The sequence below is a fragment of the Scyliorhinus canicula genome, chromosome 15 (assembly GCF_902713615.1).
Source record: "Scyliorhinus canicula chromosome 15, sScyCan1.1, whole genome shotgun sequence".
Lineage (NCBI taxonomy): Eukaryota > Metazoa > Chordata > Chondrichthyes > Carcharhiniformes > Scyliorhinidae > Scyliorhinus > Scyliorhinus canicula.
The window spans coordinates 76,398,546-76,419,285 of NC_052160.1; the positions used below are offsets into that span (position 1 = coordinate 76,398,546).

The following is a 20,740-nucleotide window of genomic DNA, read 5'->3' on the forward strand; positions in this document are numbered from 1 at the left end:
ACTCTATCTATCCCCCTTATCATCTTATAAACCTCTATTAAGTTGTCTCTCATCCTCCTCCCCTCCAAAGCGAAAAGCCCTAGCTCCCTGAACCTTTCCTCATAAGACCTATCCTGCAAATGAGGCAGCATCCTGGTAAACCTCCTTTGCACCCTTTCCAATGCTTCCACATCCTTCCTATAATGAGGTGACCAGAACTGCACACAATACTCCAAATGTGGTCTCACCAGGGTTATGTATAGTTGCAGCATAACCCCACGGCTCTTAAACTCAAGCCCCCTGTTAATAAACGCGAACAGACTACAAGCCTTCTTCACGGCTCTATCCACTTGAGTGGCAACCTTCAGAGATCTGTGGACATAAACCCCAAGATCGCTCTGTTCCTCCACATTCCTCAGAACCCTGCCATTGACCCTGTAATCCGTATTCAAATTTTCTCAACCAAAATTAGTCACCTCGCACTTATCAGGGTTAAACTCTATCTGCCATTTCTCGGCCCAGCTCTGCATCCTATCAATGTCTCTTTGCAGCCGGCAACAGCCCTCCACCTCATCCACTACTCCATCAATCTCAGTGTCATCAGCAAATTTACTGACCCACCCTTCTGCCCCCTCCTCCAAGTCATTGATAAAAATCACAAATAGCAGAGGACCCAGCACTGATCCCTGTGGTACACCGCTGGTAACTGGTCTCCAATCTGAAAATTTTCCATCCACCGCCACCCTCTGTCTTCTATGTGATAGCCAGTTACTTATCCAATTGGCCAAATTTCCCTCGATCCCACCCCTCCTTACTTTCTTCATGAGCCAACCATGGGGAACATAGAACATAGAACAGTACAGCACAGAACAGGCCCTTCGGCCCTCAATGTTGTGCCGAGCCATGATCACCCTACTCAAACCTACGTATCCACCCTATACCCGTAACCCAACAACCCCCCCCCCTTAACCTTACTTTTTTTTAGGACACTACGGGCAATTTATCATGGCCAATCCACCTAACCCGCACATCTTTGGACTGTGGGAGGAAACCGGAGCACCCGGAGGAAACCCACGTACACAGGGGGAGGACGTGCAGACTCCACACAGACAGTGACCCAGCCGGGAATCGAACCTGGGACCCTGGAGCTGTGAAGCATTTATGCTAACCACCATGCTACCCTGCTGCCCCTTATCAAACCTCATCAAACGCCTTACTAAAATCCATGTATCCAACATCAACTGCTCTACCTTCATCTATACACTTCGTTACCTCCTCAAAGAATTTAATCAAATTTGTGAGGCAAGACTTGCCTTCACGATACTGAAGAACCAGTCTTAAATTGCATTTTCAATGTGTAGATTGTAGATCACAAATTTTGAGCAATGTTTGAATGCTAAATTGAGACAATTGTTCAATTATTTTGCTTTACTTTTTCAGTATTTTGACTTGGCTGCTGATGTTTTGGCAGAAAATGCTCATCTTACATACAAGTTCCTCACACCGGTAAGAAATTGGAATGGTTTGACTTGTTGATATGTAATTTACAAAGACTTTTGTTGTTGAGGTAGTTTCTGGCAGAACAGAAATCCGTAGGCTGCAGGAATACATTAATAGATTGGTCAAGTGGGCAGCAACTTGGCAAATGGACCCGGTGGTCTGGTACGTCGAGCTTTGGCTCTCGAACCACCTTAAAATTATTGTGGTGTTATCTGCACAGCCTGGTGCGAAGTCGGAGGAACTGCAGTGATACCTGTTGTCCGATAGGCCAAAAGACCTTGAAGTCATGGATGAACTGCAGTTTACCAGGTGCATGTCCCTTATATCCTATCGTGAGAGGTGCCAATCTAATTAGACACCGGTGTGGCCTTCTGACCTCGCGGGAGGGCGTGATTCTAACGAGCTGCCTTCATGTTGAGTATTCATCATATTAAAATACTGTTCCGAACATGGTGCAGAAGGAAATATGCATTGAAGTCTGGAGTGGGCTGTTTTTAGTTAATTTAAAATATTTTTATTGGTGTTTTCCAGTTTTTATAGAGTAATAGCTCATGTGTATCTGGTACTTAACAACAAGTTTGTGTTTTATTTACAATGGTTTTTACATGAGGTCCGCCCTCCCCTTCCGTCACTGGTAGTTTAGTTCCCCTTGTGGTGTTGCTGTCTGCCCTGGACTCGGCTTCTTTCTTCTGGCGCTTGCAGTTCTCATTGTTGGGGAACCTGCGTGGCCCTTCCCCTCCTCCCCTTGTCCCCGTGCTTTGTGTTGTGCTTCCCTTGGGTTCACTTCCCTCCTCTTTCCCCCCCCCCCCCTTCTCTTGTGAGTACCTTCCCTTGTCTTCCTCCATCTCTTTTTCCCCACTCCTTTCTCTTCCTCGTCGCTAGGAAATTCCGCCAGGTCTGCCAGCCAGACTGCAGCTGCAGGTGGTGCAGGTGACCACCAGCTGTGGAGGATTCTCCGGCGTGCGATTAGGGATGCAAAAGCCGAGGCCTTGGCCCTCTTCCCCATACGAAGATCTCGCTGGTCTGATACCCCAAAGACTGCCACTCTCGGACATGAGTCCACCCTCACCTCCACAACCTTGGACATTGCCTCAAAGAAGGCTGTCCTGAACCCGACCAGTCTGGGGCAGGCCCAGAACATGTGGGTGTGATTCGCCGGGGCTCCCTGGCACCGTTCACATTTGTCCTCCACTTCCGGGAAGAACCCTCCCATCTGAGATTTGACAAAGATATTCAAAATCACAGAATGCATAGACAAGAAAACATTAAAAAATAGTAGCAGGAGAAGACCATTCAGCCCCTCGAGCTTGCTTCTCCATTCAATATGATCATGGCTGATCCTCAATCTTGACACCATACTCCTGTGCTCTTCACATACACCTTGAGACCTTTCAAGTCTAGAAATCTATCTATTTCCTCCTCGAGTATATTCAGTGACATGGCCTCCACAGCCTTCTGCAATAGAGAATTCCACAGGTTCACCTCTGAGTGAAGAAGTTTCTTATCTCAGTCCTAAATGGCCAGCCCTTTATCCTGAGACTGTGATCTTTTGTTCTTGACCCCGCTCCCCAAGTCAGAAGAAACAGCACTTCTGCATCCAGTCTGACCTGTCCAGTCAGAATTTTAAAAGTTTCATTGAGATGCCCTCTAATTCTTTAAATCGCTGTGAATTCTGGCCCAGTAAGCCCAATCTCTCCTTACACAACAATCCTGCCATCCCAGGAATCAGTCTGGTGAACCCTCACTGCACTACCCCAATGGCAAGTATATCCTTTCTTAGATAAGGAGACCAAACTCCAGGGGTGGTGTCACCAAGGCCCTGTACAGCAAGACATCTGTGCTCCTTCACTCAAGCCCTCTTTGGAGATCTGAACAGAGCTGATACTGGGGATGCTGTTCCCTTGCTTGAAACAATCAATGTTCAACCATCCGGAGACAGAACGCTGTCCATCCATCAAATTCAGAAGATGCAGCAGAGCATTTCTTTTCGAATTTCTCCAGCACTGTTGCTGCTACACAGTCCAGGTTCTATGGGGGCAACAACTTCTCGAATTTTTTAAATCCTGAGGGATATTGACAGGGTGTGTTATATATGTGGGTTATTATGTAGTTTTGTGCAATGTCGCGTTACGAATCTGACTTGCATGACATAATCGGTTACATTGCGTGATTTTAGCGGGTCTAGTGCCAAACACAGAAAACCTATTCAATAAACCCCTGTTTAACAAAGCCACGTGCTTTTGAAAGCTTATTTCTTTTGTACTGTTAGTCTAGGGATAGAACAGTTTATAAAATTGAAAGTGGTGATGAGGAACGGATCAGAAGAAAGAAGAAAAATGTTATTTTTCCAAAAACTTGTTGGAGTGGAGCAGCTTCAACAGATGAATCGATCAGCTGATTTAAAAAAAAAAAAATCCTTTTATTGGCATTTTCAAAATTATATACGTTGCCGTTCGTTTTCCTTTTATTGTACAGTACAAAAAGACGACTTCTTAGTTTTCTCTATTTGCAGTCTCTCGCCATCTTGCTCAGCGTACAATCCTCCCTAACCCCACCGCCCCCAACGCCCTCCCTTTTTTTTAAAGAAATGTTTTGAAATACAGTTTTGTACAAGTTATGGATACAGGTCTGTACCTTGCAAAGCAAAATACATAGGCTCTAGGAAATATACCCAGACGGGAGGGGTCTTTCCTCCCCTCCTTTTGTTTTCTACCGTTTTTACCAATCATCTAACTGGGCCATTGCTCGTTTCCCCTTCCCGTTTTTCTTCACGCTTTCATGCCGTTCTGTGTTTGCTGCCACTGTTGCCTCCCCCCCACCCCCCATTTTTTTGTTCTCTTATCAGTTCCCCCTTCTGGCTCCCCTTTTTTTGTTCTTCCCCGCACCCCCCCTTTTTCTTCACTGTTGCCCCCCATTCTTTCTTGCTGGGTTTTGCTACCTCACATTGCTTTCCTCCTCCCCACTCCCCGGCCCTCCCTCGCTTGCCTCTTTCTGTCTTGTCTTGGCTATTTCCACAAACAGGTCTCGGAACAGTCGGGTGAATGGCTCCCATGTTTTGTGGAAGCCCTCTTCCAAACCAAAGATTCCAAATTTGATTTTCTCATTTGGAGAAATTCCGATAGGTCGGACAGCCAGTCTGCAGCTTTGGGGGATGCGTTCTGACTGCCAGCTGAGCAGGATTCTGCGTCAGGCAATCAGGGAGGCAAAGGCCAAGGTGTCCGCCCTCCCCATGAGGAAATCTGGCTGGTCTGATACCCCGAAAACCCCCACTTTCGGGCATGGCTCCACCTTCATCCCCACCACTTTGGACATTGCCTCGAAGAAGCTATGGGTCCCGTACCCAGCAAGTCTGGGGCAAGACCAGAACATGTGGCCGTGGTTGGCCGGGCCTCCTTGGCACCATTCCCCTCCCCCCGGTCCTGTCTCCACCTTTTGAAGATGGTGTCGGTGAGTGCTGGTGTGAATCTGTGGTTATTGAAGATGGGGGCTTTGTCTGACATTTCAGTCAGTCCGAATTGTTGCCATAGTTGGTTCCACGTCTGGAGAGTGGCTGTCGTCATAGGACATAGGAGCAGAATTAGGCCACTTGGCCCATCGAGTCTGCTCCGCCATTCAATCATGGCTGATATTTTCTCATCCCCATTCTCCTGCCTTCTCCCCAAAACCCCTCATCCCCTTATTAATCAAGAACCAATCTATCTCTGTCTTAAAGACACTCAGTGAATTGGCCTCCACAGCCTTCTGCGGCAAAGAGTTCCACAGATTCACCACCCTCTGGCTGAAGAAATTCCTCCTCGTCTCTGTTTTAAAGGATCGTCCCTTTAATCTGAGATGGTATCCTCTGGTTCTAGTTTTTCCTACAAGTGGAAACATCCTCACCACATCCACTCTATCCAGGCCTCGGAGTATCTTGTACGTTTCAATAAGATCCCCTGTCATCCTTCTAAACTCCAACGGGTACAGACCCAGAGTCCTCAAACGTTCCTCATATGACAAGTTCTTCATTCCAGGGATCATTCTTGTGAACCTCCTCTGCACCCTTTCCAAGGCCAGCATATCCTTACTTAGATACGGGGCCCAAAACAGCTCACAATACTCCAAATGGGGTCTGACCAGAGCCTTTTACAGCCTCAGAATTACATTCCTGGTCTTGTATTCTCGCCCTCTTGACATGAATGCAAACATTGCATTTGCCTTCTTAGCTGCCGACTGAACCTGCACATTAACCTTAAGAGAATCGTGAACAAGAACTCCCAAGTCCCTTTGTGTTTCTGCTCTCCGAAGCATTTCCCCATTTAGAAAATAGTCTATGCCTAGATTCCTCCTTCCAAAGTGCATAACCTCTCACTTTTCCACAATGTATTTCATTTGCCACTTCATTGCCCACTGGGCTGCTGGAGTGTTTCTTGGGAGGGGAGGTGAGTGCAGCCGTGGCGAGGGCCCGGGGAGAGGTCCCCTTGCAGGAGGCCTCCTCCACACGCACCCACTCGGCTTCTGGCCCCTTTGGGCATCCCATCACTCTTTCCGCTGTCGCTGCCCAGTGGTAGAAATGTAGGTTTGGGAGGGCTAGCCCTCCCCTGGATTTTGTTTTCTGTAGGACCTTCTTTGTGATCCTCGCATTCTCCCCCCCCAACATAAAAATGCCATGATTAACTTGTCCAACGAGTTAAAAAAGGCCTTGGGGATATAGATCGGCATGGATCATAGAATCATAGAATTTACAGTGCACAAGGAGGCAATTCGGCCCATTGAGTCTGCACCGGCCTTTGAAAAGAGTACCTTGCTCCAGCCCACACCTCCATCCTATCCCCCGTAAACCCACTTAAATCTTTTTTAGACAATAAGGGCAATTTAGCATGGCCAATCCACCTAACCCGCAGACACAGGGAGAATGTGCAGACTCCGCACAGACGGTGACCCAAGCCGGGAATCAACCTGGGATCCTGGAGCTGTGAAGCTACTGTGCTAACCACTGTTCTACCATGCTACCCTTAGTCGGAAGAGGTACCCGGGCAGTACGTTCATTTTGATCGTCTGTACTCTCCCCGCCAGGGAGAGTGGGTGTGTGTTTCACCTCTGCAGGTTCTTTATGTTCGGGTACACTGAGGGAGAATTCAGAATTCTCAGCTGGTAAGGGAATTGAACCTGCGCTGCTAGTCTTATTCTGCATCACAAACCACATGTCTAGCCCACTGAGCTAAACCAGCCCTGTTGAGGCCTTAGAAATGTGGAAGCTAGGATATATGCTAAAAATCCTATAAACATACCATAACACAAATGGTAAGGTGCTTGAAATCGAAAGAAAGAAAGAACCCTAGAAAGTGACATCCAGAGAAAAAAATGCTAGGATTTTGGCAGTTTGATCAGAGATGAAAAGTTACATGGATCTTTCCCAGAGGGCAAATTGGAAGGTAACAGAGCGGTCAACCTGGTGAGTTGTATGATGGACATCAGAGATCAGACGGACTACACTTGATGTGTGACAGACTCATAACAGCAATCTCCTGGTTGGAGTAGCTACATGCTGCAGGAGCACACAATTTGATCTTTTGATGAGCCTGGTATGCACCTTTTGAAAAATTACCCTGAATGAGAATGGTTGTGGGCAGGGTTTACTAACCAACCCACCTCGTATTTTTCAGCAGCTGAGGCGGCCAACCAATTGGATTTTCTGGTTCCGCCAGGATTTCCTGTTGCCTGCACCCCCTCGAAATCCATGTGCCATCGGTGGGACCTGAATATCCCGCCAGCGTGAACAGCCGATAAATTCAGCCTTGTATATTTGGAGAACGTTCTCGGCCTGTTTTTCAAATCAATTCATTATAATTTTGATTTGTATTCTCTCAAGAAAAGAGGTCAAAATTGTCATGACCGAATAGATGAATGTTTTACCAGGTTGCTTAATGTCTGTTTAATTATCTGGATTGTTTTTATTATGCAGTACTTGTATGAGTTCTTGGATGCCATGATAACCTGTCAGACAGCACCTGAAGAGGTGAGAATTTGTTTTTCCTCTAAAGGTTAAAAATGTTCTTTTGATTCTGCAAGTTTCTTTATACTTCACTCAATAGAATTATATTCTCACAGAGACAATGAATGTAAACATTGTGCAAAGAGCAAACATTATTCATAAGAAAATAGGCTTTGCAATTTTCAATGGGATAAGGAGAGATGGTGGTGTAATGGTAATGTCACTTGATGAGAAAGGTTAATGCCCTGTGGACATAAATTCAGATATCACCATGGGATTTTATTATTTCATTGGATGCTGATGCCACTGGCTGGTCAAGTGCCCATCCCCTCATTGCCCTTGAGTGGCTTTTAAGCCATTTTAGAGGGCAGTTAAGAATCAACCATTTTGCTGTGGGTCTGGAGTCCACATGTGGGCCAGACCAAGTAAGGATAGCAGATTTCCCTCCCTGTCTAATGATAATAGTGGAACATATTACTGTAAAAACCAATCCAGTTCACCGATGTCCTTTCGGGAAGGAAATCTGCCGTCCTTACCTGGCCTGGCCTACATGTGACTCAGATCCACAGCAATGTGGCTGACTCTTAAATGCCCTTTGAAATGGCTTTGCAAATCACTTGAGGGCAATTAGAGGTGAGCGTCAAATGCTGGCCTTGCCAGTAACGTCCACATGTCCTGATTTTTAAAAAAAGAATACCTGAATGCTTAATTTGTACTTTCCAAATGCTTCTTCATTATCTTAGGTCAGATATTAACCTTTTTAACTTGCAAAAATAATGGAAAGAGGAATTGACCTGTTTATGATGGAGAGAAGAATGTGTGATAGAGGGGTATGGCCAACAAGAACTAATTGCTGTTCTACAGATTGTCTACTAGTTCATGTTAATAGGATAGAGTTCATATGTGCTATACAAGAAATTTGTGTCAGAACATAACTGAAACAGGCTGAAACTGATGTCGGAAACCAAACTTTCATTTGAAAATGAAAATGAAAATCGCTTATTGTCACGAGTAGGCTTCAATGAAGTTACAGTGAAAAGCCCCTAGTCGCCACATTCCGGCGCCTGTCCGGGGAGGCTGGTACGGGAATCGAACCGTGCTGCTGGCCTGCTTGGTCTGCTTTAAAAGCCAGCAATTTAGCCGTGTGAGCTAAACCAGCCCCTGAACTAATTTATGAACTAATTCATAATCACCTCATATTTCTGCTGCTAATCTCACAGTTTTAACCCTCTGCCCTGCCACATGAGTTCTCGCTACATCATCAGGAATTTTATTTTTAAACTCCTCCAAAAGTATAATTTCTGTAAGAGCTTCATATGTTTGGTTTATTTTCAAAGCCCTTATCCATCTATCAAAATTACTTTGTTTGATCCTTTCAAACAAATGTATGTTTGACCAATTTCTTTCCTTAAATTTCTAAATATTTGTCTGTAGGCTTCAGGCACTAGTTCATATGAACCACCTAAGATGAATTTTTTCACCTCCTCGTATGTCCCAGATACCTCCTCTGATAGTGATGCAAACAGTTCACTAGCTCTACCTACCTATGGTAAGGGAGGTGGTGTTGCTCTGTTATTTAAGGATGACATCCGGGTAATAGTAAGGGATGACACGGTGCTATGGAGGATAAGGTTGAATCCATTTGGGTGGAAATCAGGAATAGTAAGGCGGAAAAGTCACTGATAGGAGTAGTCTATCGGCCACCAAATAGTAACGAGATGGTGGGGCAGGCAATAAACAAAGAAATAACTGATGCATGTAGAAATGGTACAGCAGTTATCATGGGGGATTTTAATCTACATGTCGATTGGTTTAACCAGGTTGGTCAAGGCAACCTTGAGGAGGAGTTTATAGAATGTATCCGCGATAGTTTCCTAGAACAGTATGTAATGGAACCTACGAGGGAACAAGCGGTCCTAGATCTTGTCCTGTGTAATGAGACAGGATTGATTCATGATCTCATAGTTAGGGATCCTCTCGGAAGGAGCGATCACAATATGGTGGAATTTAAAATACAGATGGAGGGTGAGAAAGTAAAATCAAATACTAGTGGTTTTGTGTTTAAACAAAGGAGATTACAAGGGGATGAGAGAAGAACTAGCTAAGGTAGACTGGGAGCAAAGACTTTATGGTGGAACAGTTGAGGAACAGTGGAGAACCTTCCAAGCGATTTTTCACAGTGCTCAGCAAAGGTTTATACCAACAAAAAGGAAGGACGGAAGAAAGAGGGAAAATCGACCGTGGATATCTAAGGAAATAAGGGAGAGTATCAAATTGAAGGAAAAAGCATATAAAGTGGCAAAGATTGCTGGGAGATTAGAGGACTGGGAAATCTTTAGGGGGCAACAGAAAGCTACTAAAAAAGCTAGAAAGAAGAGTAAGATAGAGTATGAGAGTAAACTTGCTCAGAATATAAAAACAGACAGTAAAAGTTTTAACAAATATATAAGACAAAAAAGAGTGGCTAAGGTAAATATTGGTCCTTTAGAGGATGAGAAGGGAGTTTTAATAATGGGAAATGAGGAAATGGCTGAGGAACTGAACAGGTTTTTTGGGTCGGTCTTCAGTGGAAGACACAAATAACATGCCAGCGACTGATAGAAATGAGGCTATGACAGGTGAGGACCTTGAGAGGATTGTTATCACTGAGGGAGTGATGGGCAAGCTAATGGTGCTAAAGGTAGACAAGTCTCCTGGCCCTGATGGAATGCATCCCAGAGTGCTAAAAGAGATGGCTAGGGAAATTGCAGATGCACTAGTGATAATTTACCGAAATTCACTAGACTCTGGGGTGGTCCCGGTGGATTGGAAATTAACAAACGTGACGCCACTGTTTAAAAAAGGAGGTAGGCAGAAAGCAGGAAATTATAGGCCAGTGAGCTTAACTTCGGTAATAGGGAAGATGCTGGAATCTATCATCAAGGAAGAAATTGCGAGGCATCTGGATAGAAATTGTCCCATTGGGCAGACGCAGCATGGGTTCGTAAAAGGCAGGTCATGCCTAACTAATTTAGTGGAATTTTTTGAGGACATTACCAGTGCAGTAGATAACGGGGAGCCGATGGATGTGGTATATCTGGATTTCCAGAAAGCCTTTGACAAGGTGCCACACAAAAGGTTGCTGCATAAGATAAAGATGCATGGCATTAAGGGTAAAGTAGTAGCATGGATAGAGGATTGGTTAATTAATAGAAAGCAAAGAGTTGGGATAAATGGGTGTTTCTCTGGCTGGCAATCAGTAGCTAGTGGTGTCCCTCAGGGATCCGTGTTGGGCCCACAATTGTTCACAATTTACATAGATGATTTGGAGTTGGGGACCAAGGGCAATGTGTCCAAGTTTGCAGATGACACTAAGATGAGTGGTAAAGCGAAAAGTGCAGAGGATACTGGAAGTCTGCAGAGGGATTTGGATAGGTTAAGTGAATGGGCTAGGGTCTGGCAGATGGAATACAATGTTGACAAATGTGAGGTTATCCATTTTGGTAGGAATAACAGCAAACGGGATTATTATTTAAACGATAAAATATTAAAGCATGCCGCTGTTCAGAGAGACTTGGGTGTGCTAGTGCATGAGTCACAGAAGGTTGGTTTACAAGTGCAACAGGTGATTAAGAAGGCAAATGGAATTTTGTCCTTCATTGCTAGAGGGATGGAGTTGAAGACTAGGGAGATTATGTTGCAATTGTATAAGGTGTTAGTGCGGCCACACCTGGAGTATTGTGTTCAGTTTTGGTCTCCTTACTTGAGAAAGGACGTACTGGCGCTGGAGGGTGTGCAGAGGAGATTCACTAGGTTACTCCCAGAGCTGAAGGGGTTGGATTATGAGGAGAGGTTGAGTAGACTGGGACTGTACTCGTTGGAATTTAGAAGGATGAGGGGGGATCTTATAGAAACATTTAAAATTATGAAGGGAATAGATAGGATAGATGCGGGCAGGTTGTTTCCACTGGTGGGTGACAGCAGAACTAGGGGACATAGCCTCAAAATAAGGGGAAGTAGATTTAGGACTGAGTTTAGGAGGAACTTCTTCACCCAAAGGGTTGTGAATCTATGGAATTCCTTGCCCAGTGAAGCAGTTGAGGCTCCTTCATTACATGTTTTTAAGGTCAAGATAGATAGTTTTTTTGAAGAATGAAGGGATTAAGGGTTATGGTGTTCGGGCCGGAAAGTGGAGCTGAGTCCACAAAAGATCAGCCATGATCTAATTGAATGGCGGAGCAGGCTCGAGGGGCCAGATGGCCTACTCCTGCTCCTAGTTCTTATGTTCTTATGTTCTACCAAATTTTCCGAAGTTCAAAATCTCTATTATTCCCTTTCTCTCTCTCTCTTTCTTTTTCCTCTCTATATCTTTCTCTCTTTTTCTTTCCCATGATCTGTACCTTCCTCTCTCTCTTTTTGTTCTGTTAGTGCTATTCATTCTTTTTCCCTCATTTCGTATTCAAGCTGCTTTAATTCTTTTCCATGTTCAAGATGCTTGATCTGTAATTTAATTCTTGCCATTTCCAATGAGTCTGACTGGATCTCAGGTAATTTTAAATGCTCAGCTACCACTGCAATTACCTCTTTAAATTTTATCAGGCAATGTTAACTGCAATGTTTTTGCCAAATCCAAAAGCCTTTTTTTAGTCTCTGTTTGTAAGGTACTGCACGTGACTTTCTCCACCCCCAAAAATGTCTGAGCCTCTGAACGAATCATTGTCCACAACACACTCCCTACTTAAACTGGAATACCACACCTGAAAAGCAAACACAAATATGCTCACCCTTCACTGTCTTTAATTTCACTAAGCCAATCCAATCATGAAAGATAGAATTTTACCCCACGAGCCCCCAATTTGCAATGGGCCTGGGTGTAGAAAACTCCAAAGTATACCATGGAGTTCACCTGACCTACAACTGTTTATTCCTTTTGGTTATGAGGAGCACAAGGGCCTACTTTGCAGTTGTATTCAACAGAGGCCTTAAGCACTTTTGAACAAAACAAAGTTTATTCTACAAATTCAGTTAACATTTTATAAACACACACAGTAAGCAATTTTTTATCAACTACAAACATAAATTCCCCACACAGCTACAGTTCTCTCTCTCTCATATAACTCTTAATAACTTCCCTTTCTGCTGTTTCAACTTGATAACAACATCCAATAAAACCAGGAAAACCATTTTAACAAAACAGTAGGTTTGAATTCTTTACAGATTTTAACATAGAGAGAGACCAAAGAAACCTTCTTTGTCTGAATCCAGCTTTCAACAGTGTAAACCGAAAGTAAAAACCAGAGCCACAGCCCAGCTCCACCCACACAGACATCACTGCAGCTATTTGAGAAGAGAAAACATTTCTTAAAGGGACATTCCCATGACACTTGGATGCATCACACCTGGTCCCAATACCTAATCAACTTTAAATACAGACAACATCCACGTTTCAATCATAAACCCATCCAGTGTCGAATGAGCTCATCTTTGTACCATGGGTAGCTTTTTCTTATATATTTAATAGTTCAGTTGTGTTCTCTTGCCTCATGTTGTTACGGATGCCTGGTCAGCACTCAACAGTGGCTGAGAGACTTAACCGGAACCAGAACTTTTGAAAGGTTTTTTAATGCAGTGCAACAAGATCGATTTGTTCCTGGAGTATTTGTGAAGAAATGGGGCTTGGTTATTTCATAAGCAAACTTTATTAAAACAAAAGAAATGTTAACTATTTAAACTTTTAAAATGTTACCCTAAAATATCAGATTACATGTAATTTCTTAATCATATACTAGTTTGCATTAAACGCCACTTTAAATAAACATGCAGCTCTTGTTCCACTTACACAGCGAGGCAATACTTGCATTTAAGAAGTAATCTTTCATCTGTTAGGGACATTTGTTCTGAACCCTTTTCCAAAACCTCCGAGTGGCAACTTTCATGTCCTCTCTCAGACGATTTCTAAATCCGCCTGCCACCACCTGTTTAAAACAGATTCCTTCTTTCTCTGTCTCGCTCTAAGCTCCGCTCAGCCCCTCAAGCAAAGGTTCTCTGGGGTATTGGACTTCAATCTACATAGAACATAGAACAGTACAGCACAGAACAGGCCCTTTGGCCCTCAATGTTGTGCCGAGCCATGATCACCCTACTCAAACCCACGTATCCACCCTATACCCATAACCCAACAACCCCCCCCCCTTAACCTTACTTTTATTAGGACACTACGGGCAATTTAGCATGGCCAATCCACCTAACCCGCACATCTTTGGACTGTAGGAGGAAACCGGAGCACCCGGAGGAAACCCACGCACACAGGGGGAGGACGTGCAGACTCCACACAGACAGTGACCCAGCCAGGAATCGAACCTGGGACCCTGGAGCTGTGAAGCATTTATGCTAACCACCATGCTACCCTGCTGCCCCTATCTATCATGGTTATCTTTGCTGTGTGATGGCCCCGTTCCATTCATACAAAATAACAGAACCATGCTATTGATATGCAACTAACCTCCCATTGACGGACAAAGAGGCCATCAGACTCTGTAACGGGCTAATAGCTGGTCATTCGGGACTGTCCTGAAGAACAATGGATCTGGGGTACCCTGTGTATTCCCAGTGATGAATTTAAGTCTGACTGGGACAATGTAACTTGGCCATGTGTGGACATAACCCTCTGACTCCATGCTAAAAAAATGTGTTTAATCCCTAAATTGCCTGCTGCACTGAGATCTCCAGGACCAAATTTCCTAATATCTCCCTTGTGTAACAATGCGTAAATCCTCCTTTTGCTCTCTGTTTTTTAAAAATTCAGTCATGGGATCTGGATGTCGCTGGCTGGGCCAGCATTTATTGCCCATCTTAAATTACCCTTGAAATGAGTGGCTTCCTAGGCCATTTCTCAGAGCAGTTAAGAGTCAAACACATTGCTGTGGATCTACATAGAACAGTACAGCACAGAACAGGCCCTTCGGCCCTCGATGTTGTGCCGAGCAATGATCACCCTACTCAAACCCACGTATCCACCCTATACCCGTAACCTTACTTTTTGGGACACTACGGGCAATTTAGCATGGCCAATCCACCTAACCCACACATCTTTGGACTGTGGGAGGAAACCGGAGCACCCGGAGGAAACCCACGCACACACGGGGAGGACGTGCAGACTCCGCACAGACAGTGACCCAGCGGGGAACCGAACCTGGGACCCTGGAGCTGTGAAGCATTTATGCTAACCACCATGCTACCGTGCTGCCCAACCTGGAGTCACATTTAGGCCAAACCAGGTGAGGATGGCAGATTTCCCTCCTAAAGGACATTAGTGAACCAGATGGATTTTCATGACAATTGAGAATGGTTTTGTGGTGATCATTTTTTATTGAATTCGAATTTCACCATCCACCAAGGTGGGATTCCAAACCAGGTTCCCCAGAACATTATCCTGGGTCTCTGGATTACTAGTTCTGTGACAATACCACAGTGTCATAGCCTCACTAAACAATTGGCCCTTTTACTTTTTACTATTTAAATGCCTATGTAAGACAATACATTTTTTTCTGTAAGTTGTGTACTTAACTTTTTTTCTGTAAAGTGCTGTGAGAATCATGAATGTGTAACACTCATGAGATATGAAATAATCTATTAAAGGATGTTGTCCTCGGTAGTCTTCTGCTGAGAGGTTTCCACACAAAGAATTGTGGATAATTACATTTTTAGCATTATGGACACTAATGACATTTATAAACAATTCCATTGATCATTGATTTTCTCCATCTTCTAGGCATTCAGAAAGTTTGATGAAATGGCAGGTAAACTCACTGAGCAGTTGCGGAAATTGACCAAGCAGGTAATGAATTCATTTCAGAAACAACTGACCACAATTTAATATCAGATGACATTTAGTGCCGGTCTCATTCATTGTTACTTCTCACTTCTGTTTAGCTCATCACTTAGTTGTGCAAATGTTGGGACTGTATTTTAATCTACCAGATCACTTCTGGCTCTTAATTTATCAAACAACTGCCACATCTCTGATAAATCTGTAATTGCTTCTCCCAATTGTTATCCAGTTATAGAACATAGAATAGTACAGCACAGAACAGGCCCTTCAGCCCTCGATGTTGTGCCGAGCAATGATCACCCTACTCAAACCAACGTATCCACCCTACACCCGTAACCCAACACCCCCGCCCCCCACCCCCAACCTTACTTTTTAGGACACTACGGGCAATTTAGCATGGCCAATCCACCTAACCCGCACATCTTTGGACTGTGGGAGGAAACCGGAGCACCCGGAGAAAACCCACGCACACACGGGGAGGACGTGCAGACTCCACACAGACAGTGACCGAACCTGGGACCCTGGAGCTGTGAAGCATTTATGCGAACCACCATGCTACCATGCTGCCCTTATCCCAGATTGCTTTCTGGGCAAAACCCAAGATTTGGAATGACAACATCTGTAATAACTGTTGGCTCTTTTTCATTGTTCAATTGTTTATAACCTGCTTAATTGGAAGTTTACTGAAAACACTGCCTTTTATCAAAGTGATTTTCCCCAGTTTAAATTTAAACATATATCCAAGACAAAGCAGTTCACTAGATTGCCACCTCTTCCACAAATATTCACTCACTCCACCAGAACACAATGTGTGTGCCATCTATGGGATGCACTGCAGGAACTCACGAAGGCTCACCTTCCAAATCCACGACCACCATCATCTAGAAGGACAAGGGCACCACCACCTGGACTTTCCCCTCGAAGCCACTCACCAGCCTGACTTGGGAATATATCACTGGGTCAAAACTCTGGACCTACCTCTCTAACAGCCCTGTGGGTGTACCTGCACAACATTGACTGCAGCTGTGCAAGAAGGCAGCTCACCAGCACCTTCTGAAGGGCAACTAGAGATGGGCAATAAATACTGGCCGAGCCAGCGACACCCATAACCCTGTGAATGAATTAACACAATATTTTCTTGGTGTTCCAAATTTTTGTAGCTCTGATAATATTATTATATTATTGAAGTGTAAAGTGGACAGAAAATTCCAGCGATGGTATTGGTTGTAACAGCCTATTTGAGGGTATTTCGAGGAATTCAGTATTGAGGTCAGAAGGTGGAGTAGGGTTCATTGGAAGCCAAGGACAAGGAAAGACTGAGATTCTGAGCTGGAAAAATTTAAAGGTCAGAGAAAAAGATGAGAGGCCGGGTTCAGCAAGCACCAGAGTCTGGAGCTGGGGGGGGCGGTGTTGGGAATTGAGGCAAGAGGGAAGATTGTAACACTTGGCAGGAAAGGGGTGGGAGGAATTGCAAGGATCACTGGCAATGACTGCTCATGGCTGCTGGTTAAAACCGTTAAGTAGAATTCAGCAGTTGTGAAAAGACCTGAATTCAGCAATCTCTGCCTCACTTTAGCTGCCAGGTTTCCTGAGGCCCAGAAAACTACTGGCAAGGGTTAAGTTTAAAATGCTGGTAAGGTCAGCACGGTGGCGCAGTGGGTTAGCTCTGCTGTCTCACGGCGCCGAGGTCCAAGGTTTTATCCCGGCTCTGGATCACTGTCCGTGTAGAGTTTGCACATTCTCCCCATATTTGCGTGGGTTTCGCCCCCACAGCCCAAAGATGTGCGGGGTAGATGGATTGAACACGCTAAAGTCTCGACAGGGGCGAGACTTCATTAAAGAGCGGAGAGACAGGGTCTAGACAGATATATGAACGGGTGGAGTAGATCCTTGGAAAATAGGCGACTGGTTTAGATAAAGGATCTGGATCGGTGCAGGCTGGAAGGGCCGAAGGGCCAATTACTGTGCTGTAATTTTCTTTGTTCATTAGAGGGCGTGGAGAGACGGGGGCGAGACTTCATTAGAGGGCGCGGAGAGACAGGGACGAGGCTTCATTAAAGAGGGGAGAAACGGGGCGAGACTTAATTAAAGAGCGCGGTGAAATGGGCGAGACTTCATTAAATAGCGTGGAGAGACAGGGGCGAGACTTCATTAAAGAGCGGAGAGACTGGGCTGGGACTTCATTAAAGGGAGAGACAGGGGCGAGACTTCATTAAATAGCGCGGAGAGACAGGGGCGAGACTTCATTAAAGAGCTTTTGCTAACGCTGTTGGGGAGGGTTTAAACTAATGTGGCAGGGGATGGGAACCAAATGCGGAGGTTAGTGGACAGTAAGGAGGTAGTAACTAAAGCCTGTAAGGAACTAGATCATGAAATCAGCGTGATTAAGGGGAAGAGTAGGCAGGGAGCAGGTGATGAACGCAAAGGGTCTGGTGGTCTGAGGTGCATTTGTTTTCATGCAAGAAGTGTAGTCGGTAAGGCAGATGAACTTAGGGTTTGGATTAGTACCTGGATGTATGATATTGCTATTTCTGAGACTTGGTTGAGGGAAGGGCATGATTGGCAACTAAATATCCCAGGATATCGATTCTTCAGGCGGGATAGAGAGGGAGGTAAAAGGGGTGGAGGAGTTGCATTACTGGTCAGAGAGGATATCACAGCTGTGCTGATGGAGGGCACTATGGAGGACTTGAGCAGTGAGGCGATATGGTCAGAGCTCAGAAATAGGAAGGGTGCTGTAACAATGTTGGGGCTGTACTACAGACCTCCCAACAGCGAGCGTGAGATAGAGGTACAAATATGTAAACAGATTATGGAAAGATGTAGGAGATGTAGGAGATGTAGTGGTGATAGGAGATTTTAATTTTCCCAACATTGACTGGGATACACTTAGTGTTAGAGGTCTAGATGGAGCAGAATTTGTAAGGACATCCAGGAGGGTTTTCTAGAGCAGTATGTAAATAGTCCAACTCGGGAAGGGTCCATTCTGGACCTGGTGTTGGGGAATGAGCCCGGCCAGGTGGTTGAAGTTTCAGTAGGGGATTACTTTGGGAATAGTGATCACAATTCCCTAAGTTTTAGAATACTCATGGACAAAGACGAGAGTGGTCCTAAAGGAAGAGTGATAAATTGGGGGAAGGCCAACTATACCAAAATTCGGCAGGAGCTGGGGAATGTGGATTGGGAGAAGCTGTTTGAAGGTAAATCCACATTTGACATGTGGGAGTCTTTTATTCCAACATTTTGCTTCCTTTTGCTAACTAGCTTTCTATCCATCTCAAGACACTAACCCTAATCCATGTGCTTTAACTTTATACGCTAATCTGCTATATGAGACCTTGTCGAAAGCCTCCTGAAAGTTTGAATAAACCACAGTACATCTACCTGTTCTCCTTGATCAACTCGACTAGTTACATCTTTAAATAATTCCAGTAGATTTGATAAACATGATTTCCCTTTTGTTAATCCATGCTGACTTTGATTATACCACTGCTTTCCAAATACTGTGCTAGGAAATCCTTGACAACAGACTCTAGCCACGTCCCTACTCCCGACATTAGGCTCAGTGGTCTATAGTTCCCTGTTTTCTCTCCACCTCCCTTTTTGAATAGCGGAGTTTCTCTTAGAACAGTACAGCACAGAACAGGCCCTTCGGCCCTCAATGTTGTGCCGAGCAATGATCACCCTACTCAAACCCACGTATCCACCCTATACCCGTAACCCAAACAACCCCCCTTAACCTAACTTTTTAGGACACTACGGGCAATTTAGCATAGCCAATCCACCTAACCCGCACATCTTTGGACTGTGGGAGGAAACCGGAGCACCCGGAGGAAACCCACGCACACAGGGGGAGGATGTGCAGACTCCGCACAGACAGTGACCCAGCCGGGAATCGAACCTGGGACCCTGGAGCTGTGAAGCATTTATGCTAACCACCATGCTACCGTGCTCTCCTTAGGGAGGGAGGAAGGAAAGATGGAAGGATGGAAGGAAGGGAGGGAGGGAGGGAGGATGGGAGGGAGGGAGGGAGGATGGAGAGAGGGAGGGAGGGAGGATGGAGAGAGGGAGGGAGGGAGGATGGAGAGAGGGAGGGAGGGAGGAAGGAAAGATGGAAGGATGGGAGGAAGGGAGGGAGGATGGGAGGAAGGAAGGAAGGGAGGATGGGAGGAAGGATGGGAGGAAGGATGGGAGGGAGGGAGGGAGGATGGGTTATTATGGGAAGTTATTATGGGAAGGCAGGGGAGAGAGCTGATTGATAGTGGGCAAGGTCGGTAAGTCTTTACAACTTTTGTCAATTATAAACCACAACAAGGTTTGTGGTTTATAATCTACAAGGGCTATAATTGGTACGAATGAGGACAAGGAAAGAAACATCAGAGAAAAGGGCAGCACGGTAGCATTGTGGATAGCACAATTGCTTCACAGCTCCAGGGTCCCAGGTTCGATTCTGCCTTGGGTCACTGTCTGTGCGGAGTCTGCACCTTCTCCCCGTGTCTGCGTGGGTTTCCTCCGGGTGCTCCGGTTTCCTCCTACAGTCCAAAGACGTGCAAGTTAGGTGGATTGGCCATGATAAATTGGCCATGATAAATTGCCCTTAGTGTCCAAAAAAGGTTGGGAGGGGTTATTGGGTTACGGGGCAGACTCAATTGGCTGAAAAGCAGCACGGTAGCATGGTGGTTAGCATAAATGCTTCACAGCTCCAGGGTCCCAGGTTCGATTCCCGGCTGGGTCACTGTCTGTGTGGAGTCTGCACGTCCTCCCCGTGTGTGCGTGGGTTTCCTCCGGGTGCTCCGGTTTCCTCCCACAGTCCAAAGATGTGCGGGTTAGGTGGATTGGCCATGCTAAATTGCCCGTAGTGTAAGGTTAATGGGGGGATTGTTGGGTTACGGGTATAGGGTGGATACGTGGGTTTGAGTAGGGTGATCATTGCTCGGCACAACATCGAGGGCCGAAGGGCCTGTTCTGTGCTGTACTGTTCTATGTTCTATGTTACTGAGGGAAGTGAGAGAGGAAATAGCTGGGGCCCTAACAGATATTTTTGCAGCATCCTTGAACACGGGTGAGATACCGGAGGACTGGAGAATTGCTAATGTTATCCCCTTGTTTAAGAAGGGTAGCAGGGATAATCCAGGTAATTATAGACCGGTGAGCCTGACGTCAGTGGTAGGGAAGCTGCTGGAGAAGATACTGAGGGATAGGACCTATTCCCATTTGGGAAGGGAAGGTCATGTCTTCCCAACTTAATAGAATTCTTTGAGGAAGTGACAAAGTTGATTGATGAGGGAAGGGCTGTAGATGTGATATACATGGACTTCAGTAAGGCATTTCATAAGGTTCCCCATGGTAGGCTGATGGAGAAAATGAAGTCTCATGGGGTTCAGGGTGTACTAGCTCGATGGATAAAGAACTGGCTGGGCAACAGGAGATAGAGTAGTAGTGGAAGGGAGTTTCTCAAAATGGAGAACTGTGACCAGTGG

The 20,740-nt window shown here is 45.2% G+C and overlaps 1 protein-coding gene across 3 annotated transcripts in view; it reads left to right on the forward strand.

Moving 5' to 3' along the window:
* flr (fleer) overlaps positions 1–20,740 on the forward strand; it is a 331,879-nt gene that overhangs the window by 113,532 nt on the left and 197,607 nt on the right. For all 3 annotated transcript variants that reach the window (XR_005463422.1, XM_038819902.1, XM_038819903.1), the window contains exons 10-12: positions 1,420–1,485; positions 7,421–7,474; positions 15,201–15,266. Coding sequence is in view for 2 of the 3 variants with exons in the window: in XM_038819902.1 (XP_038675830.1) it covers positions 1,420–1,485; positions 7,421–7,474; positions 15,201–15,266 (186 nt within the window). In the remaining variant the exon portion in view is untranslated. The remainder of the gene's footprint in view (positions 1–1,419; positions 1,486–7,420; positions 7,475–15,200; positions 15,267–20,740) is intronic.